Below are 23,583 nucleotides of genomic sequence, written 5' to 3' on the forward strand. Positions count from 1 at the left end.
GAACATCCTGACAACAATGTTCCAACATCTAGTGGAAAGCCTTCCAAAAAGAGTGAAGGCTGTTATAGGAGCAAAGGGGGGACCAACTCCATATTCATGCCCATGATTTTGGAATGAGATGTTCTATGGGCAAGTGTCCACATACTTTTGACCGTGTGTGTATTAAATAATATCTGGAACAGTAATTAGGGGTGTATTCATCACGCTGATTCTGTTGCAAAACGTTTGCAATAAACGGTTTACTCCAAACCGAAAACGTGTTACAACGAAGACTACAGTTTCTATTGGACAAATGCAGGTAAGTCCCTCCGTTTCGTCCCGTTTGCTTCCGTTTGGTTAAACTGTAAACGATTTCCTTTGCAAGACGTAATGAATACACCCCTGTGCTTTGGTTTCTTGACAGAAGGTGGAGCTCAAAGTTGACGTAAACACAACCCTAGTTAGTCAATGTAAATCCATATCTGAAAGAATGTTACGGTAGCACGGTTAAGTGCATTTTTTTTAATTCACAAAATGCGATGTTATCTTCATGCACTTCTACTGTGCATGGTCTTTGCTGTCTTTTCGGTGCTGTATGTTTTTAATCAACTACCGGTAGCCTCGTCTTTTGAGTCGCAATACGAGGACGGATGGACCGACAGAAGAACAAAAAAATCCAGTGGCAGGCAACCCCAATTTGGGGCCCAAGACACTGGGCACATAGTCAGGAATGGTGGAGGAATGCCAAGCCTTTTTGCCCACCAAGAACATGACAGGACCAGGTAAAATAACAATTGATTAGCCAACTAGGTAGTTAGTTGGCTACAGAAGTCAGCCAAGTAACTAGCTAACACGCTAAAGCTAGCCACACTTGTAAAATAATAGCCACAACTCTTCGCTAGCAGGATTACTAGCTAACGTTAGCTAACCAGCTAATCTGTTGACTTCACAGATAAAACATTGCCCCGTACCGTAAGGATGACGATGTACAACCACAGATCAATGAGCTAGTGGGTTAACTAACCAAAGTCATAATGCCATGGGGAGGATGTTGATCATCATTGCCTGCTATAAATCCGTTAATTTGCTAATTCACAATTATCCACATTGCAATTTCAGTTTTTTTCCCCCTGTTAGGTAACGTTAACTATCATTAGATGTCCTGCTTAGTTCAAGAAGATGGGTTCTTACCTAACTAGTTATCTATTTCTGCAAATATTAGAGAAACTCAAGCAGTTTGCTCGATAACCAAGTAGCTCTCTAATCTGCCCCTATCATGATTAAATCAGCATGGAACCAAAAGGCATTCAACTTGTTGTTCAGTCTTATGTAAGGCATTGTCAGTGTCTTACTGAAATCCCTGTTGTAGACTGCCTCCTGATGTTTGTGGAATGAACTGATTATTGGGACCCATGTATGCATGGCTGGGGCAACCCCTTAAAAGGCAGACAGTGGCCACTTTATTCATTTTAAAACCTGGCAGTAGCTGTGCTTGGGTAAAATCACTGGGGAAGCGAAGCCAGAAAAAAAAGCCATGTTACAACCTAGTTGTGGTGTTTGCTCTATAACCTGTTAGTTCATATGCCTTGAAACCGTGATATATAAAGGACGAGACAATAAGACAGTGGCAGAATAAATGTTGTTTCATAACAAAACCGGTGAGCGAGCTCTGTCCGGCGAAGTCCACAAACCATATTGCATGTAACAAACAGTTATGTTATGTACAGCAAGTTAATGTTTTTAACATTTTTGGACTACTTATTTTTTATTTGTTTCACCTTTATTTAACCAGGTAGGCAAGTTGAGAACAAGTTCTCATTTACAATTGCGACCTGGCCAAGATGAAGCAAAGCAGTTCGACACATACAACGACACAGAGTTACACATGGAGTAAAACAAACATACAGTCATTAATACAGTATAAACAAGTCTATATACGATGTGAGCAAATGAGGTGAGATAAGGGAGGCAAAGGCAAAAAAAGGCCATGGTAGCAAAGTAAATACAATATAGCAACTAAAACACTGGAATGGTAGATGTGCAATGGAAGAATGTGCAAAGTAGAAATAAAAATAATGGGGTGCAAAGGAGCAAAATAAATAAATTAAATACAGTAGGGAAAGAGGTAGTTGTTTGGGCTAAATTATAGGTGGGCTTATGTACAGGTGCAGTAATCTGTGAGCTGCTCTGACAGTTGGTGCTTAAAGCTAGTGAGGGAGATAAGTGTTTCCAGTTTGAGATTTTTGTAGTTCGTTCCAGTCATTGGCAGCAGAGAACTGGAAGGAGAGGCGGGGCCAAAGAAAGAATTGGTTTTGGGGGTGACTAGAGAGATATACCTGCTGGAGCGTGTGCTACAGGTGGGAGATGCTATGGTGACCAGTGAGCTGAGATAAGGGGGGACTTTACCTAGCAGGGTCTTGTAGATGACATGGAGCCAGTGAGTTTGGCGACGAGTATGAAGCGAGGGCCAGCCAACGAGAGCGTACAGGTCGCAATGGTGGGTAGTATATGGGGCTTTGGTGACAAAACAGATTGCACTGTGAGAGACTGCATCCAATTTGTTGAGTAGGGTATTGGAGGCTATTTTGTAAATGACATCGCCAAAGTCGAGGATTGGTAGGATGGTCAGTTTTACAAGGGTATGTTTGGCAGCATGAGTGAAGGATGCTTTGTTGCGAAATAGGAAGCCAATTCTAGATTTAACTTTGGATTGGAGATGTTTGATATGGGTCTGGAAGGAGAGTTCACAGTCTAACCAGACACCTAAGTATTTGTAGTTGTCCACGTATTCTAAGTCAGAGCCGTCCAGAGTAGTGATGTTGGACAGGCGGGCTGGTGCAGGTAGCGATCGGTTGAAGAGCATGCATTTAGCTTTACTTGTATTTAAGAGCAATTGGAGGCCACGGAAGGAGAGTTGGTATGGCATTGAAGCTTGCCTGGAGGGTTGTTAAACACAGTGTCCAAAGAAGGGCCAGAAGTATACAGAATGGTGTCGTCTGCGTAGAGGTGGATCAGAGACTCACCAGCAGCAAGAGCGACCTCATTGATGTATACAGAGAAGAGAGTCGGTCCAAGAATTGAACCCTGTGGCACCCCCATAGACTGCCAGAGGTCCGGACAGCAGACCCTCCGATTTGACACACTGAACTCTATCAGAGAAGTAGTTGGTGAACCAGGCGAGGCAATTATTTGAGAAACCAAGGCTATCGAGTCTGCCGATGAGGATGTGGTGATTGACAGAGTCGAAAGCCTTGGCCAGGTCAATGAATACGGCTGCACAGTATTGTTTCTTATCGATGGCGATTAAGATATCGTTTAGGACCTTGAGCGTGGCTGAGGTGCACCCATGACCAGCTCTGAAACCAGATTGCATAGCAGAGAAGGTATGGTGAGATTCGAAATGGTCGGTAATCTGTTTGTTGACTTGGCTTTCGAAGACCTTAGAAAGGCATGGTAGGATAGATATAGGTCTGTAGCAGTTTGGGTCAAGAGTGTCCCCCCCTTTGAAGAGGGGGATGACCGCAGCTGCTTTCCAATCTTTGGGAATCTCAGATGACACGAAAGAGAGGTTGAACAGGCTAGTAATAGGGGTGGCAACAATTTCAGCAGATAATTTTTTAGAAAGAAAGGGTCCAGATTGTCTAGCCCGGCTGATTTGTAGGGGTCCAGATTTTGCAGCTCTTTCAGAACATCAGCTGAACGGATTTGGGAGAAGGAGAAATGGGGAAGGCTTGGGTGAGTTGCTGTGGGGGGTGCAGTGCTGTTGACCGGGGTAGGAGTAGCCAGGTGGAAAGCATGGCCAGCTGTAGAAAAATGCTTATTGAAATTCTCAATTATGGTGGATTTATCAGTGGTGACAGTGTTTCCTATCTTTAGTGCAGTGGGCAGCTGGGAGGAGGTGTTCTTATTCTCCATGGACTTTACAGTGTCCCAGAACTTTTTAGAGTTAGTGTTGCAGGAAGCAAATTTCTGCTTGAAAAAGCTAGCCTTGGCTTTTCTAACTGCCTGTGTATAATGGTTTCTAGCTTCCCTGAACAGCTGCATATCACGGGGGCTGTTTGATGCTAATGCAGAACGCCATAGGATGTTTTTGTGTTGGTTAAGGGCAGTCAGTTCTGGGGAGAATCAAGGGCTATATCTGTTCCTGGTTCTAAATTTCTTGAATGGGGCATGTTTATTTAAGATGGTTAGGAAGGCATTTAAAAAAAATACTACTAAACAACTGTTGAGTTAGAAACACGAAGAGTAACTGCAAATCGCAAAGAACAGGAGCTGCACCGTTTCATCACCATCAAATCACAGATGCTTAGTCTAAAACTAAAAGATACCAAAAATAATGTAGTCCAATCAATGTAAGCTAAATATGATTTGGCTGTCTATGGTTCTGATTTGTCTGTGTGTGTTTGTGCAAGTAGATCAACATTTTGACTCACCCTACTTGTAGAGCAGGGATGGGAAACTTTGGTGGGGGCTACAAAATTCAAAACTCCTGAGGGGCTGTAGTTGCTTGTGGGAATCATGAGAAATGTCAATGCCTTCCTCTTTCATGTTGACTAAACAGTCTATGAGTTCATCATACAGTACGCTTTTAGTTTTTGTCATAGGCTAGCGAGCAAGAATTTTATCCAGGTAGTCTAACTTCCTTTCATGGGCAACAATGAGCCAGCTAGTTTAGGAAAGGGCCTAATTTTAGCTAGCAACAACACAACGAGATGCAACAATTCAAGTTTTTTCTGTAAATAACATTTTGCTCTCGGTGGGATTGGTGTGATGCCAAATCCAAACAGTCTTCCCTCGACACCATTTCACAGTTGAGCGCACACACAGTTTAGCTCAACGCTGATTGACTATTTTATACTTTTTTTAAAAATGTATCAAGGGAGGCCAAATGCTCGCTGGCTTCCATTGCATTTAATTATACATGCTGCAACAATGTCCTACTCTTTTTGACCAGACAGCATCAGATAGATGGGCTACACAAACAGAGACAGAGGGGCACGGTTTCGCTTGCTCTGATGCTTTCTCCGGTGAGATACATTCAGCCTCTTGCGAATTAAAGGAAAATTATGAAACACTGTTGAAAGATGAATTATATATTTTTCTGTTTTTTCTTGGTAAATGTTTTGGAAGCCTGGCTTCCCTTGGCGTCCATGAATACACACCACTGCAACCTGGACACGGTTTCCCAAAAGCATCTTAAGGCAAAGGCATCGTTAGAAAAGAGGAGTGGGAGACCCCGGTGCACAACTGAACAAGAGGACAAGTACATTAGTGTCACGTTTGAGAAACAGACACCTCACAAGTCCTCAACTGGCAGCTTCATTAAATAGTACCCGCAAAACACCCATCTCAACGTCAACAGTGAAGAGGCGACTCTGGGATGCTGGCCTTCTAGGCAGAGTTGCAAAGAAAAAGCCATATCTCAGACTGGCCCCCAAAAAATTATTAAAATGGAACTCTGCCAAGAAGGCCAGCATCCCGGAGTCGCTTCTTCACTGTTGATGTTGAGACTGGTCTTTTGCGGGTACTATTTAACGTATCTGCCAGTTGAGGACTTATGAGGTGTCTGTTTCTCAAACGTGACACTAATGTACTTGTCCTCTTGCTCAGTTGTGCACCCCACTCTTTCTATTTTGGTTAGGGCCAGTTTGCACTCTGTGAAGGGAGTAGTACGCAGCGTTGTACGAGATCTTCATTTTCTTGGCAATTTCTCGCATGGAATAGCCTTCATTTCTCAGAACAAGAATAGACTAATGAATTTAAAGAAAGTTCTTTGTTTCTGGCCATTTTCAGCCTGTAATTAGACTACATCTGAGCTGCGTTAATATTTATATCTATTAGGCCTATAGGCTACAACCATCAAAAAGCTCACAAATTACACTGTAAATCTAAAGGTTACCATGTTAGGTCTATGCCAATGTCGCTTGACTTGGCACTTAATGTTTAATATCTGTAGGCCTACTTGAAGCCCAATTCCTGCCTGCCGTTAGACTACAATGATTTGTTCAGCAATTGCGAAAACAATTGTCATTTTATTTTTTAGGTCACGTTGATATTTTCTATAGCAACGAGGGAACGAGCGATTTGAATTTGGCTTTATTCATGCTTGCTCCCAGTTTGCACACACTCAAGAAATACATAATTTACTAAAGTCAAACATTGCATACAAAAGATCAGGAGAAAACAGAATACACGGCAAACATAACACAAAAACATGAATACATAATAGGCAAAATTCTGGAGTAATTTTCAACGTGACAGCTCCTGTAACGACAGTTAAATGTAACTTTGTATCGAGTGCACAGCATGGTGTTTTTGGAAACGGGTGTGTCATTTTCGGCCCGTTGTTTTTACGATGCATCATTAAAACATTGGTAAATTCCATCCATTCCATTTTTCCATCGGGAAACCTGGCTTTGTAGTGTAGTCTACCACAGTAGGAGTCATAATACCCATTAAACCTAGCGGTCAAACACAGAAATGGTTCCAATAATTTTTTCCACCATTCATTTGATCCATTGTGGATTTTTAGAAACACTTCAAAACAAGGTCTGTTTCTCGTTCGTTTTGAAAACCGTGTAAATCTCTCTGACTGTGACTTTTTAAAAATAAATATTTGTCTGTATTAATCCCCGAAATTGAAATGCTAATGTGGCTATCACACAGAACTACAAATGCCTGTCTCAAGCTTCACATCACTCACCAGGGCTATGATGATCTGGACGAGACTGACAAATCGAGGCAAAGGTAAGAGTCTCTGGATTAACTATCTAATGTTAGAAAAAATGTAGTAATTAGTCAATTGGCTAAAGTTGTTTAAATGGACAATTCTGTTAACTGTCTTGAGCAAGTTTTTTTTTAAACGGAAAATGCCTGTTAGCTAGCTAGCTCATGGTTAGCTATTTAGCAAGGTTATCCTGGCTACGTTAGCAACATTCTCCTGGCTGGATGGCTACATTAGCCATTTTTGTCTAGCCATTTAAATGCTTGAGGAATTCTTAAAAACGATTTCTAGCTTTCTTTGGCCTTTTATAAAGCAACAATCTAGCTGGCTAGTTAATTGAATTTGTCACAGGCGTTCTCCAATCAAGTTGTAGAAACATCTCAACGATGAGCAATGGAAACAGGATGCACCTGAGCTCAGTTTCGAGTCTCATTAGAGTCATTGCAAAGGGTCTGAAAACGTATGTAAATAAAGGTATTTTTTTTTCTTTTTTTTCGCTTTGTCATTATGGGTTATTGTGTGTAAATTGAAGATTTTATTTTTTTAAATCCATTTTAGAATAAGGCTGTAAGGGGTCTGAATACTTTCCGAATGCACTGTGTGTCGCAAATAAAAGCCCTGGGTAGCGAGTTGCTACAATTCCAAGTCTGGAAGGTTAAAATCACCTTCAGGCCGTGTCTAGACTTGACAGTTCATGCAGCTTTAGTATTCTGATCATAGAGGTCTGATAATGGAATTCTGAGCGCGTCTTGCATCGACACCTACATTTAAATGTGTCTACCTTGTCCAGATTCCCTTTTCCTCGCGCCATATTCAAATGCCTAGAATGCATTCAACAAATGGTGTAATAGGCTAAATATGATAACACAACCACTGATGGTAACTACTGTGGCAAACTAGCCAGCTAACCTCGCTAGCTAGCAAGCGATGCTAAAGGGATTGTAACTGGGTTAGCATTAGCTAACTGGTTAGCATTTATGAGGCCAGCAAACACTTTCCTCCCACGTCACCCACTGTGCGCTTTCGGTAGGTAGCCTGATTTGCGTCCAGACAGGAGAAATCTGGTCTTCCTGATCTAAACACAATCAGTCCACGAAGCGATTTTTTTGTGCTAGACCCGCGTTTTCAATATGATCTTCGTATTCTGATAGCAGAAGTCGCATTGTAAGTGTCAAGTGTAGCAACCACTTCAGACTTCGGGAATATGTGCAGCATTTTTTTATGTCTGTTATGACAGAGTATAGTTTTTTAATTTTTTTAATTTTAAAGAATGTCTTCGGTGGGGTAATTGGTATTGGATTTGGCAGTCATGCCATTCTAAAGAGGTTTGTTCTACCTGTACGATTTATGGGAAGATTATTCAATTTAATTAGATCTGCTTTCATATCGTTGAGTAATGAATACAGCAAAAAAAGAAACGTCCTCTCACTGTCAACTGCGTTTATTTTCAACAAACTTAACATGTGTAAATATTTGTATGAACATACGATTCAACAACTGAGACATAAACTGAACAAGTTCCACAGACAGGTGACTAACAAATGGAATAATGTGTCCCTGAACAAGGGGGGTCCAAATCAAAAGTAACAGTCAGTATCTGTTGTGGCCACCAGCTGCATTAAGTACTGCAGTGCATCTCCTCCTCATGGACTGCACCAGATTTGTCAGTTCTTGCTGTGAGATGTTACCCCACTCTTCCACCAAGGCACCTGCAAGTTCCTGGACATTTCTGGGGGGAATGGCCATAGCCCTCACCCTCTGATCCAACAGGTCCCAGACGCGCTCAATGGGATTGAGATCTGGGCTCTTCGCTGGCCATGGCAGAACACTGACATTCCTGTCTTGCAGGAAATCACGTACAGAACGAGCAGTATGGCTGGTGGCATTGTCATGCTGGAGGGTCATGTCAGGATGAGTCTGCAGGAAGGGTACCACATGAGGGAGGAGGATGTCTTCCCTGTAACGCACAGCGTTGAGAATGACAACAAGCTCAGTCCGATGATGCTCTGACACACCGCCCCAGACCATGACGGACCCTCCACCTCCAAATTGATCCCGCTCCAGAGTACAGGCCTCGGTGTAACGCTCATTCCTTCAACGATAAGCATGAATCCGACCATCACCCCTGGTGAGACAAAACTGTGACTTGTCAGGTGATGTCTGGTGAGGACCTGCCTTACAACAGGCCTACAAGCCCTCAGTCCAGCCTATTGCGGAAAGTCTGAGCACTGATGGAGGGATTGTGTGTCCCTGGTGTAACTCGGGCAGTTGTCGTTGCCATCCAGTACCTGTCCCGCAGGTGATGTTCAGATGTACCAATCCTATGCAGGTGTTGTTACACGTGGTCTGCCACTGCGAGGACGATCAGTTGTTCGTTCTGTCTCCCTATAGCGCTGTCTTAGGTGTCTCACAGTATGGACATTGCAATTTATTGCCCTGGCCACATCTGCAGTCCTCATGCCTTGTTGCAGCGTGCCTAAGGTGCGTTCACGCAGATGAGCAGGGACCCTGGGCATCTTTCTTTTGATGTTTTTTAAAGTCAGTAGAAAGGCCTCTTTAGTGTCCTAAGTTTTCATAACTGTGACCTTAATTTCCTACCGTCTGTAAGCTGTTAGTGTCTTAACGACCATTGCACAGGTGCATGTTCATTAATTGTTTATGGTTCATTGAACCGCATGGGAAACAGTGTTTAAACCCTTTACAATGAAGATCTGTGAAGTTATTTGGCTTTTACAAATTATCTTTGAAAGACAGGGTCCTGAAAAAGGGACATTTCTTTTTTTGCTGAGTTTAGAATATAGTCGTCTTTATATATTTGTTTGTCAAATGAATCATCCTAAGAATTAAATATTTGTTGTGGTCCACTTAAAGGATCCCCCCCACGTTCATTTTATATCCTGAGATTTTTGAGTATTCTGAAAATAATTTTAGCAAGGGGGGCATTGAGTTTTCAATATTGGTCAGGTATATCTGGAGATCAACTGCAAAACGGTTAAGTTTATATTCATGTTTTACCAATACTGATACCTGTTATGTTTTGGGTCCTGTCTAGTTCTTTCTGCATGCGGTAGAATTGACAGTGCAAACAGGAGGAGGGTGAGGGGACATCACAGTCTTGTGCGTCTTTGTAAAGCAATTTAATCAGATATTGTTTGTGTACATATTAGCTTTAGGAAAATGTATACAATATTTTTGGAAAATGTGTTATTTCATCTGGAAAGTTGAAAGCTTCCAAAGTCTTTAGTAGAAAAGGACATTCAAGATGGTCAAGCCTTTTTGGCATCAACAGCCATTTTTGAGATATATATATATATATATATATATATATTTGCATATTGTATTAAACTGAAACTTGCTCTTGAATGGAATTCTATGGGAAAGCCGCTCATTCCTGGTACTTTTTTCCGTGCAAATATTTTAACAATATCGAATATTTATTCTTGGGTAATCTCTGTTTTTAGTGATTTATTTTTTGTCTGCTGATAATTGCTTCAAGAGTTGTTTAGATTAAACAATGTACCTACAAAGGTTCTAACGATGAACGATGCTTTTGGGAAACCGGATCCTGGTCTCAGTTTGCCAACTCCTATGGTCAACGGGGTGACAAACAGTGACCGTTAGTAGTTTGCAAGATAGCATATCAAATCAACCTTTATTTATACAGCACGTTTTTGACATGGAATGCAACGCAATATGCTTTACAGATAAAATAAAAAATAAAAGCTGAAATATTTACTACACAACAAACATAAGATAAACAAACAAAAGAGAACTAAAAATCAGGAAAATCAAAGCTAAAAATGTGTTTGAAGATCCGTTTTAATTATGTCTACCGTTTCAGCCTCCCTCGGGTTCTCTGGCAGGTTATTCCAGAGGCTGGATGCATAATACCTAAAGGCTGCCTCTCCATGCCTCTTGGTCCTAGGCTTTGGCTAAAATACCAGTGCCAGAGGACCTGAGGCACCCACTGGGTGCATAACTTAAAAGCATGTCTGACATGTATTGGGGTACACAATCCTGGATTGATTTTAAAAACCAATAGAAGACTCTTTAAAAAAAAAAAAATATGTATTCAAAAACTCACAGGCAGCCAATGCAGAGACATTGAAAGCGGTGTAATGTGTGCTCTGGTCTCGGTCAGTACCCGTGCTGCAGCATTCTGTATGTTTTTTTCAGTTGACCAACGGCTTTCCTGGGTAGACCAGACAGCAGAGCATTACAGCAGTCAAGCCTGTTTGTAATAAACGCACGGATGAGTCTCTGGATTAGCCGAGAGAGAAACGGCCGCACCTTGGCAAAGTTCCTCAGGCGGTTAAAAAGCTATTTTGGTCACATTCCTGATGTGTGATTCAAGATTTTGTTCAGAATCTAAAACAACACCTAGGTGTTTTGCCTGCTGTTTTCTCTTTTTTTATGGCCTGTGAATTAAAATTTGCAGCTAGATTCTCTCTCATTGCTTTGGCTCGAACAACAAGTACCTCGGTCTTGTCTTGATTTAGCTGGAGGAAGTTGTGAGCCATCCCAAGTATTTAAATCCCCAATACAGTCTCATTTATCCGTGGAGCTAAAAATCCTCCAGTCACACAGAAATGTAAAGTTGTGTATCGTCTGCGTAGCCGTGAAAATCAATGCAGTGCTTCCTGATAACGCTGCCAAGAGGTTACATATATAAACTGAACAGTACCGGACCCAAAATCGAACAACGTGGGACGCCACATGTAATATGTAGTTTCTCTCTCTAAGTTATGTTCTTCAAAGTTTGACAAACTCTCGACCGGTTAAATGCGTCCTGAACTCATTTAGAACTGGACCGGAGAGGCCAACCCACTTCTCCAGTCTGTCCAGAAGGACATCATGGTTAACAGTGTCAAATGCAACTTTAACTAAGGCTGTCTATGTGCTGTGGTGTGGACAAAAAGCAGATTTGAAATGTTTTTAAAAATGTTGCCACTTAAACAAATATTTTGTTTTGAACACCAATTTCTCCAGAATTTTGCTTTATTTCTCTGGAATTTAGCTTAAGAATGAAAGGTGGGGGTTTCCCCCAAAAAATCTAGATTACTTTGGTTCAGAAGGGGTTTCACCATAGCAGTTTTTAGTGCAGTGGGGAAAGTGCCTGTGAACAATGAGTGATTTTTAATAATAGCTTGCACTTCTTCAGATATACAATTTAAAAACAGTTTTGATGAAGGTGGTGGGGATAGGATCGAGAAGGCAGGTACACAGCTTAAGTTGTGATCTCACTTTCCTGAGCATGTCAACCAAGGAAAATAAATCCATAGTGCCTTTGTGTGGTAGTCTAGGGCACATATCATCATTCTTCTCATCAGGTCTTGCTTGAATGATACCCAGCCTAATGTTGGTTATCTTATCTCTGAAATATGCTGCGAACTCATCACATTTAGATGAGGGAAGTCCACATAAATTGGTACCCTGGCAAAACTATCAGGCAGTCAATGGTCGAGGAGCACTCAAATTATTCAGATTTTTTTTTAATAGTGATCGAGTTAGAAAAATGAGCTCGCCTGGCATGTCTTATTGCCATGAAATATCATAAAGGACCTGCAACTTTGATTTTCTCAAGTTCCGCTCTGCCTTTCTGCAATTTTTATTTTTAATTGATTATAGTTTCCTCACTCATCCAAGGGAGTTTCCTCACTCCATTTGGATGAGGCCCTTTTCAGCTTTACTGGAGCTATGGCATCAATGGTTGCCCTTTAATTAGCTATTAAAGTTATCAACTAAATCGGCAGAATAGGTGGAGTATTGTTCATACAGTTCAATAAAATCTGTAGCAACATCAGAGGTAAGATAGTGTTTCTTAATAATGCGATCAGTATTACCCTGTGCAATAGGCAACGAGGTAGTAAAAAACTCCACAGTGGTGATCAGATAAAGCAACTTCAACATTAGAGGATATGTCAATAGAAAGCCCCTTGGTAATAACCAGGTCCAGAGTATGGGTGTGATTGTGGGTGGGCCCAGTAGAAAACCCCTTGGTAATAACCAGGTCCAGAGTATGGGTGTGATTGTGGGTGGGCCCAGTAGAAAACCCCTTGGTAATAACCAGGTCCAGAGTATGGGTGGGCTCAGTAACATGTTGGATAAAGTTCATAGAGCTCAAAAGAGTAATATGTTGTGAATTCCCACCATCCAATACTTCCCACAATCCAATGCTTTTAAATCCATGACGGGGACTGTGCAAGTGGTGCCCTTCTAAAGTGCCCTAAGATGCTGCCCTCCTCTCTTTTCTTATCTCTTACTATCTCAGGGAGAAGCCAGCCTCCGCCAGCGTCCAGGAGGCCACTAGAGATGAGCGGCTCCATCTGGCTGTAGTGGCCTGTGGTCCCAGACTAGAGGAGACTCTTACCATGTTAAAGTCTGCGCTCCTCTTCAGCGCCAAACCGCTACATTTTCACATTTTCGCAGAGGACCATCTGCATGGCAGCTTTGGAGAGTCTGTAAGTATGGAGAACAGGAATTAGTGGCAGGATGAATTTTGGTACTAAGTGATATGGCCCTAGCAGTTAAGAGGATGGAACTAGAAGAAGAAGAGAGAAGCTGTTGAACTATATGTCTGTACCTGTGCCGGTGTGTGGTTGTCTCTGTCAAAGCGAACCAGTTCACTTGTGTCTGTTCCCTGCGTATTTTCCCTCAGCTGGACTTGTGGCCCAGTGTCTTCCAGACCAGGTTTAACTACACCACGTACCCCATCACCTTCCCCAGTGAGAACGCCAAGGAGTGGAAGAAACTCTTCAAACCCTGTGCTTCTCAAAGGCTCTTCCTTCCGGTGAGTCCTCAGGGTTTGATGAGACTGGCCATAATAAAAAAAAACTCAATTAAACTGTTCAGTGTCCCCCTTGCTGAGAACAATACACGTTTGTTCATGAGATATTGGACCCAGATTAAGCCCATTCCTGGACCTCAACAACTTTCATTGAAGATTCTCCATTTGAAATCTGGGTCAGGGAATCAGGAAAATGGCGTGCTGTCAGAGTAATGTGTGTAATGTTTGATTATGTTCTTGGGCATTCTAACCTTTTTTTTGCCTCCTCTCCCAGTTGATCCTAAAAGACGTAGACTCTCTGCTGTACGTGGACACGGATATCTTGTTCCTCCAGCCTGTAGAGGAGATCTGGTCCCTGCTCTCCCTCTTCAACTCCACCCATCTGGCAGCCATGGCCCCTGAGCATGAGGAGCCACGCATCGCCTGGTACAACCGCTTCGCACGTCACCCTTACTATGGAAAGACCGGGGTCAACTCTGGCGTCATGCTCATGAACATGACCCGGATAAGAGAGAAATACTTCAAGGTGATTGTGTCAGTGAGAATGAGTGTCTTTGTGTGTAGGTGTATATGCTTGAGAAGAGGTTGTCAGGATCTCTTGAACTTTCTCAGCTTATTTTTTTGTATGTTCTGTTAAAGCATTTTGTGTCTAGAAAGGCCAAACTGTTGAAGGTACAGTAGCAGTCAAAAGTTTGGACACCTACTCATTCAAGACATTTATTTTTACTATTTCTACATTGTAGAATAATAGTGAAAACCATTAAATAACACATGGAATCATGTAGTAACCAAAAAAGTGTTTAACAAATCAGATTCTTCAAAGTAGCCACCCTTTGCCTTGATGACAGCTTTGCACACTCTTGGCATTCTCTCAACCAGCTTCATGACGTAGTCACCTGGAATGCATTTCAATTAACAGGTGTGCCTTTTAAAAAGTTTATTTGTGGATTTTCCTCCTTAATGCGTTTGAGCCATCAGTTGTGTTGTGACAAGGTAGGCGTGGTATACAGAAGATAGCCGTATTTTTTTTTTTTTTTAAAAGCCATATTATGGCTAGAACAGCTCAAATAAGCAGAGAGAAATGACAATCCATCATTACTTTAAGACGTGAAGGTCAGTCAATACGGAAAATTTCAACAACAAAAAAAGTGCTTTCGCAAAAACCATCAAGCCCTATGATGAAATTGGCTCTTATGAGGACCGCCACAGGAAAGGAAGACCCAGAATTACCTCTGCTGCAGAGGATACGTTCATTAGAGTTACCAGCCTCAGAAATTGCAGACAAAATAAATGCTTCACGGAGTTCAAGTAACAGACACATCTCAACATCAACTGTTAAGAGGAGACTGTGTGAATCAGGTCTTCATGGTCGAATTGCTGTAAAGAAACCACTACTAAAGGACACCGATAAGGAAAAGAGATAGGGCCCAAGCCGGCTTGGGCCAAGAAACACGAGCAATGGGCATTTAGACCAGTGGATGGTCTGAGTCCAAATTCGAGATTTTTGGTTCCAACCGCTGTGTCACACAGTAGGTGAACGGATGATCTCCGCATGTGTGGTTCCCACCGTAAAAGGAGGCGTGATGGTGTGGGGGTACTTTGCTGGTGACACTGTCAGTGCTTTTATTTAGAATTCAAGCCACACTTAACCAGCATGGCTACCACAGCGTTCTGCAGTGATACGCCATCCCATCTGGGTTGTGCTTAGTGGGACTATCATTTGTTTTTCAACAGGACAATGACCCAACACACCTCCAGGCTGTGTAAGGGCTATTTGATCAAGAAGGAGAGTGATGGAGCTTTGCATTCTATGACCTGACCTCCTCAATCACCCGACCTCAACCTAAATGAGATGGTTTGGGATGAGTTGGACCACCGAGGAAAAGCAGCCTACAAGTGCTCAACATATGTGGGAATTCCGTCAAGACTGATTCAAGGTGAAGCTGGTTGAGAGAATCCCAGGAGTGTGCAAAGCTGTCATCAAGGCAGAGGGTGGCTACTTTTAAGAATCAAAAATGTATAAAACACTTTTTTGGTTACTACCTGATTCCATGTGTTACTTCATAGTTTGGATGTCTTAGCTATTATTCTACAATGTATAAAATAGTACAATTAAACTCTTGAATGAGTAGGTGTGTCTAAACCTTTGACTGGTACTGTCATTTGTAAATGATCGTAGTTGTGTTCTTCAATTTGTAATGTTGGCTAAGGCATTTTCTGTAAGTCTTCTGCACCCCCATTATTGACCAGAGGAGGTCACTGTTGCCATTCTTCTGCGTAGCTCACCAGCTGTGGCTCACCAACTGTGTACTGTAGGGTTTCCCAAACTCAACTCGGTCTTTGGGACCCCTATCAGCTAATCATCAAGCTTTGAATGAGCTGTGTAGGGTTAAGGCAAGAACCAAAATCACTTGGTGTCCTCAGGACCAAGTTTGGGAAACGCTGGTGTACTGTTATAAACATATTGCCATGCCTCAGACACAGAAAGGATGAAATAATGTATTAATTGTTTGGTGTCAGTCAGGAGTTTGGCTGTTTTTTTAGCTTGCCATTTATATTGTGTCACATTACCCAGAATGAATGTGGTTCACACTGTCATTTAACATATTTTTGGTTCTTTCTTTACTATGACTTGTTATGACAGAATGACATGACGTCAGTCCCCCTCAAATGGGTGGAGCTGCTGATGCCACTTCTCCAGAAATATAAACTCAACATCACCTGGGGAGACCAGGACCTGCTCAACATCATATTCCATCATAACCCAGGTGAAACTCACCTTCATTAGGTCCCACCGCCTCATACCGTTGTGCAACCAAAACAAAAATGTGCATTTCTTATTGGACGGGTGCAGCTAGTACTTCCATGTTTCTGATCTTTTTAGTTAGTTTAATTCAAGTGAACATGACCCAGACAGACACATTGCTTTATTGTTGAAACAATCTATTCTTCTTCCTCTAGAGGAATAACTGTTTTTCTGTAAGTATACAACTCACGCAATGGTGTAACAGAAACCCTCAGCTACCTCTCTTCCTCCTGTATTCCCTTGTGCAGAGAGCCTGTATGTGTTCCCGTGCCAATGGAACTACCGTCCAGACCACTGTATCTACGGTAGCAACTGTCTCGAGGCCGAACAAGAGGGCGTCTTCATTCTCCACGGAAATCGAGGTGTTTACCATGACGACAAGCAGCCAGCGTTCCGGGCCGTCTATGAAGCCATCCAGAAGGTAACGACATCCTCAGCTATGCCTGTAACCTGGGAATTCAGACAGGGGGGGATATTGAAGTAAAGAACATCAGACCTGAGGGAGGATGTGCTTCCTGATGCATTTAACTAAACTCAGCAAAAAAAGAAACGTAATCTCACTGTCAACTGTGTTTATTTTCAGCAAACTTGACATGTGTAAATATTTGTATGAACATAACATTAAACAACTGAGACATAAACTGAACAAGTTCCACTGACATGTGACTAACAGAAGTGGAGTAATATGTCCCTGAACAAGGTGGGTCATAATCAAAAGTAACAGTCAGTATCTGGTGTGGCCACCAGCTGCATTAAGTACTGCAGTAACCAGATTTGCCAGTTATTGCTGTGAGATGTTACCCCGCTCTCCCACCAAGGCACCTGCAAGTTCCTGGACATTTCTGGGGGGGAATGGCCCTAGCCCTCCATCCCCGATCCAACAGGTCCCAGACATGCTCAATGGGATTGAGACCCGGGCTCTTCGCTGGCCATGGCAGAACACTGACATTCCTGTCTTGCAGGAAATCACGCACAGAACGAGCAGTATGGCTGGTGGCATTGTCATGCTGGAGGGTCATGTCAGGATGAGCCTGCAGGAAGGGTACCGCATGAGGGGAGGAGGATGTCTTCCCTGTAACGCACAGCGTTGAGATCAGTCGGGCTGTTTGTCAAATACCCTTAGTGTGGGAGTTAACATTTCCTCTCCTGTCTTTCTGTCCTCTAGGCCCAGTGCTGTCAAACATGATTTTCCTATGTCTTTATATACATTTCCACACTGAGGTTGAAATACTACTTTGAAATTGAGAAAGTTAATAATACCTTTTTTGTGTATGAGCTGTTTGAAAAGACTGCCTGAAGTTTCATCCTGATTTGGTGCGATAGAGTTTTGGCCTGCCTAGTGACATCACCAGGCTGTAGCCAATAGACCAATAAGAAATAGTTCCGAACCACTCAAAATTTCTGGCTTGAGATATAGCTTCTTAAATAAGCTATTTTTGTTTATTTTCATTAAAATGGTCCAAAATAAGAATCACAGCAAGGTACTTTAATTTAAAAAATGATTTGAAATTGAGATAAAAAAAAGTGCTGCGTTGGACCTTTTTTTAATAAACAACCTATCCTCTTAACATTTGCTCGATTACATCATCAGGGCACTCCGGGTCATTGCTTTTTATTTGGTGGACTTCCATCCATCCAGATGAAAATGCTAAATTGATAGTCCCTTTAACGTCTCTGTAATTCTGCCTCCGCTCTCCCAAAGCCAGGCTAATCCCTACCTACCTACTAACCAGACCTGTGTCCACTCACCAATCACTCCTAGTACTGGCATTTTTCGAGCAGGGTTCCCTAACTGGCGGTCCATGGGTGATTTTTATTTAGCCCCAAAGTTTTCTGAGCAAAAACAAAATGTAAAAACACCAGCAAATCAGCTCCATGTGATTATAATTGATTATAATAATACACACACACACACACACAGCACACACTCACTCCTACAGCGGGGATGCCCAGGTGCATTCTAACCCAGAGTCCACTCACGAACAACTGAGAAGGAAATAGTTTGTTATTGAAACTTGCTGTGTGTTAACTTAAGCCAATAGTGCTCTTTAGGTTGAGAATTATTTATCCGTTTTCTTATAGTTGAAGCTGTGTTTAGTATTTAACCAGCCTTTCAACAGCTTGTGTTCCGTCTGTTGAGCATTTGGAAGAAGCTCTTACCAGTTCTTCCTTTGCTGCCGCTCTGTCTTTCATTCTCTTCCTTTACACCTCTTTCAGTTTCCTCTCTCCCTGCTCCCCCATTCCCTCCCCTCCAAGTCCTTTGAGGACAGCAGGCCTGAAGCCCATACTGTAGCAGGCATTTCTGGAGAACACTCTCATTCTCAGCACACAAAGAACTCAGTCAGTGTCTCTCCCTAGACGACCTATCCCAGCTTGCACTGAGGCTGCTTGGCAATAAACCCGGGCTCACCATTACTGATATGAGCCAAATCCACAGAAGAGTTGTAAAAAGGTTAGTGCTGATGATGCTATGTTGAGACACAATGATGGGATGTTGTGGACAAGGAACACGAAACACACACACGCACACACACACCAAGAAGACCGCCATCACCACCCAACAGCATCCACATAAAAATCAATAAGAGACAGTTAATGCTGCTTTATGGCCTGCTGTTGTGTATGATAGATGATAAAGCAAGTGTGTGTGCATCCTTTGAGTGACCTAATGCTTAGCCAAACTGGGTTCCAATGAGCCCTCGTAAAAAGGTCATTTCCTCTCTACTGTGCCTGCTGTAAAAGTGCGGCTCACCCACGGAACATAAAAAAGCTTGATTCTTTATTCATGGCTATGACTGAAGAGATTGGGTCTGCAGTGACTGAGAGATGAGGTCGGAGATGCCGTGATGAGTAACCAAAGCGAGGGTCGAAGCCTGATCTTTTGGGGGCAATTTGTGGTCGTCCAGAGTTGACCGCAGCAGTGCTACCACTAGACCAAATTCCTGCACTGACATGTAATCATATACATTTTGTTTTCTTCTCCACAGTACACATTTGGGGACAACCTAGTCCAGTCCCTACTCCTCCCCCTGGAGGCAAAGCTTCAGGAGACCAAACACACCTACTGTGGAAGAGCCAGCCACATGTTTACTAAGAGGTTAAAACGGAGCATCGGCATACTTCAACAGGAAACCATAGAGGGAAGGTGACGTATACCACTAGCCTACCACTCTCCTACTACCATCGATGGCTGACGGACACTCTGTGGCACACCTCGAAACTATGCCCCCAGGAGTATAGGGAAGAGCATGCATTACTGGCATGTGTATATGATCCCGGGGCGGGATTTAGCCCACGCTCTTTCCTCAACCGTCCATGCCCAAAGTTAGATGAATCCGTCTTCTGTTTACAAACGGGCAACAGCTACCGGCGCGTCGACACTGCTCCAAAGACAATTTCGAGGGGAAGATGATCAGTGTAACACCGTGTCTGTTTTCCTGTGGAGCCGTTGTTCCTCAAAAAACTTTGTCCCGTGAACGTGATAATCATCAGGTTAGGGAACTGCAGTCAAAACGTGTGGGAAAGCGCTGAAATTAAATCTCTTTCCCCTCTACAGAATTTGACATTTCTATCATCTGACTGCAAAAATGGTACACTTCACAATCGGGTTGCTGTATGTTTTTCACCTGTGATGAGAATGTCAGTCTGACGATCGCATTGCAATCCTCAGAAGTATTCAAGGAAGAGAACCCATCACGGTTCTTTATATGCCCTGCATGATCCAAAAGTATATATTTTATTTAAAGTATATGTTAATATTATATCAATTAGATTTAAATGTTAGAATTAGATTGAAATATACACCTGCAGTGTCATGAAGAATGACAACACACCGGTTAAAGTTTGTCATAACTATTCCATGAATGCAGTTTTGTTGGTACAAAACTTGATTGTAAACAAATGCTAAAGGGAAGTATTTTGAGGTTAGAATCTGAGGATATCAATATTGGTGTTATACGGTGCATTCGGAAAGTATTCAGACACCTTGAATTTTTTCAAATTTTGTTACGTTACAGCCTTATTCTAAAATGGATTCAATAGTTTTTTTCCTCATCAATCTACACACAATACCCCATAATGAGAGAGCAGGTTTTTACATTTTGGGGGGCAAATTTATAAAAAATAATAATCACATTTACATAAGTATTCAAGCCCTTTATTCAGTAGTTTCTTGAAACACCTTTGGCAGCAATTACAGCCTTGACTTCTTGGGTATGACACTACAAGCTTGGCACACCTGTATTTGGGGAGTTTCTCCCATTCATCTCTGCAGATCCTTTCAAGCTCTGTCAGGTTGGATGGGGAGCATCACTGCACAGATATTTTCAGGTCTCTCCAGTGATGTTAGATCATGTTCAAGTCCGTACTCTGGCTGGGCCACTCAAGAACATTCAGAAACTTGTCCCAAGACCACTCCTGCGTTGTCTTGGCTATGTTCTTAGGGTCGTCCTGTTGGAAGGTGAATCTTCGCCCCAGACTGAGGTCCTGAGCGCTCTGGAGCAGGTTTTCATCAGTTATCTCTCTGTACTTTTCTCTGTTCATCTTTCCCTCGATCCTGACCAGTCTCCCAGTCCCTGCCGCTGAAAAACATCCCCACAACATGATGCTGCCACCACCATGCTTCACCGTAGGGATGGTGCCAGGTTTCCTCCAGATGTGATGCTTGGGAGTCAGGCTAAAGAGTTCAATCTTGGTTTCATTAGTCCAGAGAATTGTATTTCTCATGGTCTCAGAGTCCTTTAGGTGCCTTTTGGCAAACTCCATGTTGGCTGTCATGTGCTTTTTACTGAGGAGTGGCTTCTGTCTGGCCACTACCATAAAGGCCTGATTGGTGGAGTCCTGCAGAGCTGGTTATCCTTCTGGAAGTTTCTACCATCTCCGACGAGGAACTCTGGAGCTCTGTCAGAGTGACCATCGGGTTCTTGGCCACCTCCCTGACCAAGGTCCTTCTCCCCAGATTGCTCAGTTTGGCCGGAATAGTCTCGGTGGTTCCAAACTTCTTCCATTTAAGAATGTGTGAGGCCGTTGTATTTTTGGGGACCTTCAATGCTGCAGACATTTTTTGGTACCCTTTCCCAGATGTTTCTCGACACAATCCTCTCGGAGCTCTACGGACTATTCCTTCAACCTCGTGGCTTGGTTTTTGCTCTGACATGCACTGCCAACTATGGGACCTTATATAGACTGGTGTGTGCCTTTCCAAATCTTGTCCAATCAATTGAATTTACCACAGGTGGACTCCAATCAAGTTGTAGAAACATAAGAAAGGATGATCAACGGGAAAATAAAAAATAATCTGTTTTTGCTTTGTCATTATGGGGTATTGTGTGTAGATTGAAGATGTATTCATTCAATTTTAGAATAAGGCTGTAACGTAACAAAATGGCGAAAAGGGGAAGGCGTCTGAATACTTTCCGAATGCACTGTAAATGAGATTACATCTATCAACAGAATGCACTTTTAATGTCTGCCATATTATAACTCTAATGATTATAACTACTGAGTAAATGATCCAAGAATACGTCCATAGTCTCCATGTAAACATAGATAGAATTCTATAATAGCCATTAATCAATGTTTGTGTGGAATTAGGCATGAAGGTTTACTAAAGAGATTTAATCATAACATGTTTGGTTTTAGCTAAAGTTGACATGCGATAGGTTGTTATGCTCTGGGCATTGAACTTATCCCCCAGGTTTATGCTGTATCTGAAAAGTACGTACTGTACTTCATTATAACTTAATGTTTTTGGATTCACATGTGAATCTTATAGGTACGAAAGAAGCAAACATACTGAAAATACCTTTTTTAATATGTATTGAATATATTCTGAAATAACATACATTTTCTCCAATTGTACATTGACTTGACACAACCAAACTGTATTAAGAAGTGATTTTTTCTTTCTTTCCCTCCATTTCTAACTGATGCTAAACACAGATTTTGCACTACTGATTGTACAGATCATGGATTACGTCTTAAAATATCAATGTTAAAATCTGACCGTGTATGACATGTTTTATTGAGTATAGCCAATCTATGGTAAAACAAGTTTGTTCATTGTGATGTTATAGCCATATATTGTTTATAATAAATATTACACCTGGTTGTGAACTTGGTTGTGCTGCTTGACCGACCAGTAAATGTGCAATATTTCATATATAAAAGGCTACAATCGATAGAACAGTGTTGGTGGAATTAAGCAGTCTTTTTTTTGTAGTTTTCTTGGGGTTTCGCAAACAGATGGAGGGAGATAATTAGTTATATAATATGGTCTATGGTATAGACATGGTATTTTTGTTAATTAAGTCTACCTCAAAGTTGATATCATGTCTATAGGCTACAATCATTATATGGAGTATATACAGTGGAACGAAAAATTGTAAACCCTTTGGAATTACCTGGATTTCTGTAAAAAATTGGTCATATAATTTCATCTGATCTTCATCTAAGTCACAACAATACACAGTCTGCTTAAACTAATAACACACAAACAATTATAGGTTTTCAGGTCTTTTTTATTGAACACCTTATAAACATTTACAGTGCAGGGTGGGAAAAGTATGTGAACCCTTGGATTTAATAACTGGTTGACCCTCCTTTGACAGCAATAACCACAACCAAACGTTTTCTGTAGTCGGGAATCAGACCTGCACAACGGTCAGGAGGAATTTTGGACCATTCCTCTTTACAAAACTGTTTCAGTTCAGACTTCCCAAGAATATTGCTGGTGTGAACTGCTCTCTTGAGGTCATGCCACAGCATCTCAATCGGGTTGAGGTCAGGATCAGACTGGGCCACTCCAGAAGGTGTATTTTCCTCTGTTGAAGCCATTCTGTTGTTGATTTACTTCTGTTCTGGGTCGTTGTCGTTTTGCATCACCCAACTTCTGTTGCGCTTTAATTGACGGATAGATAGCCTTACATTCTCCAGCAAAATGGCTTGATAAACTTGGGAATTCATTTTTCCGTCGACAATAGCAAGCTGTCCAGGCCCTGAGGCAGCAAAGCAGCCCCAAACCATGACGCTCCCTCCACCATACTTTACAGTTGGGATGAGGTTTTGATGTTGCTGTGCTGTGCCTTTTTTTCCCTCCACACACAGTGCTGTACTTTCCTTCCAAACAACTCAACTTTAGTTTAATCTGTCCACAGAATATTTTGGCAGTAGTACTTTGGAATATCCAGGTGCTCTTTTGCTAACTTTAGACGTGCAGCAATGTTTTATTTTTTGGGGGACAGTAGTGGCTTCTTCCGTGGTGTCCTCCCATGAACAACATTCTTGTTT

General features: G+C 42.1%; 1 protein-coding gene across 2 annotated transcripts; it reads left to right on the plus strand.

Annotated features, from left to right (window-relative positions):
- Nucleotides 1-407: 407 nt before the first annotated feature.
- On the plus strand, nt 408-22,410 carry LOC109889649 (glucoside xylosyltransferase 1). 2 transcript variants are annotated; one of them, XM_020481233.2, is made up of 8 exons: nt 408-761; nt 6,646-6,726; nt 12,975-13,164; nt 13,362-13,493; nt 13,765-14,016; nt 16,135-16,258; nt 16,545-16,717; nt 19,284-22,410. In XM_020481233.2, the coding sequence occupies exons 1-8, from the start codon at nt 514-516 to the stop codon at nt 19,443-19,445; spliced, it is 1,362 nt and encodes a 453-aa protein (XP_020336822.1). In that variant the 5' UTR covers nt 408-513; the 3' UTR covers nt 19,446-22,410. The 2 variants fall into 2 exon arrangements, with proteins under 2 accessions (XP_020336822.1, XP_020336823.1); XM_020481234.2 differs by lacking the exon at nt 6,646-6,726.
- Nucleotides 22,411-23,583: the final 1,173 nt, after the last annotated feature.

The sequence above is a fragment of the Oncorhynchus kisutch genome, linkage group LG4, assembly GCF_002021735.2.
Source record: "Oncorhynchus kisutch isolate 150728-3 linkage group LG4, Okis_V2, whole genome shotgun sequence".
NCBI classification, from domain to species: Eukaryota; Metazoa; Chordata; class Actinopteri; order Salmoniformes; family Salmonidae; genus Oncorhynchus; species Oncorhynchus kisutch.

Coding starts and splice junctions, on each gene's coding strand:
- LOC109889649 (XM_020481233.2), top strand. CDS start 514: ATGCGATGTTATCTTCATGCACTTCTACTGTGCATGGTCTTTGCTGTC. Junction 6,727..12,974: donor ACTGACAAATCGAGGCAAAG/GTAAGAGTCTCT, acceptor TTACTATCTCAG/GGAGAAGCCAGCCTCCGCCA. Junction 13,165..13,361: donor ATGGCAGCTTTGGAGAGTCT/GTAAGTATGGAG, acceptor ATTTTCCCTCAG/CTGGACTTGTGGCCCAGTGT.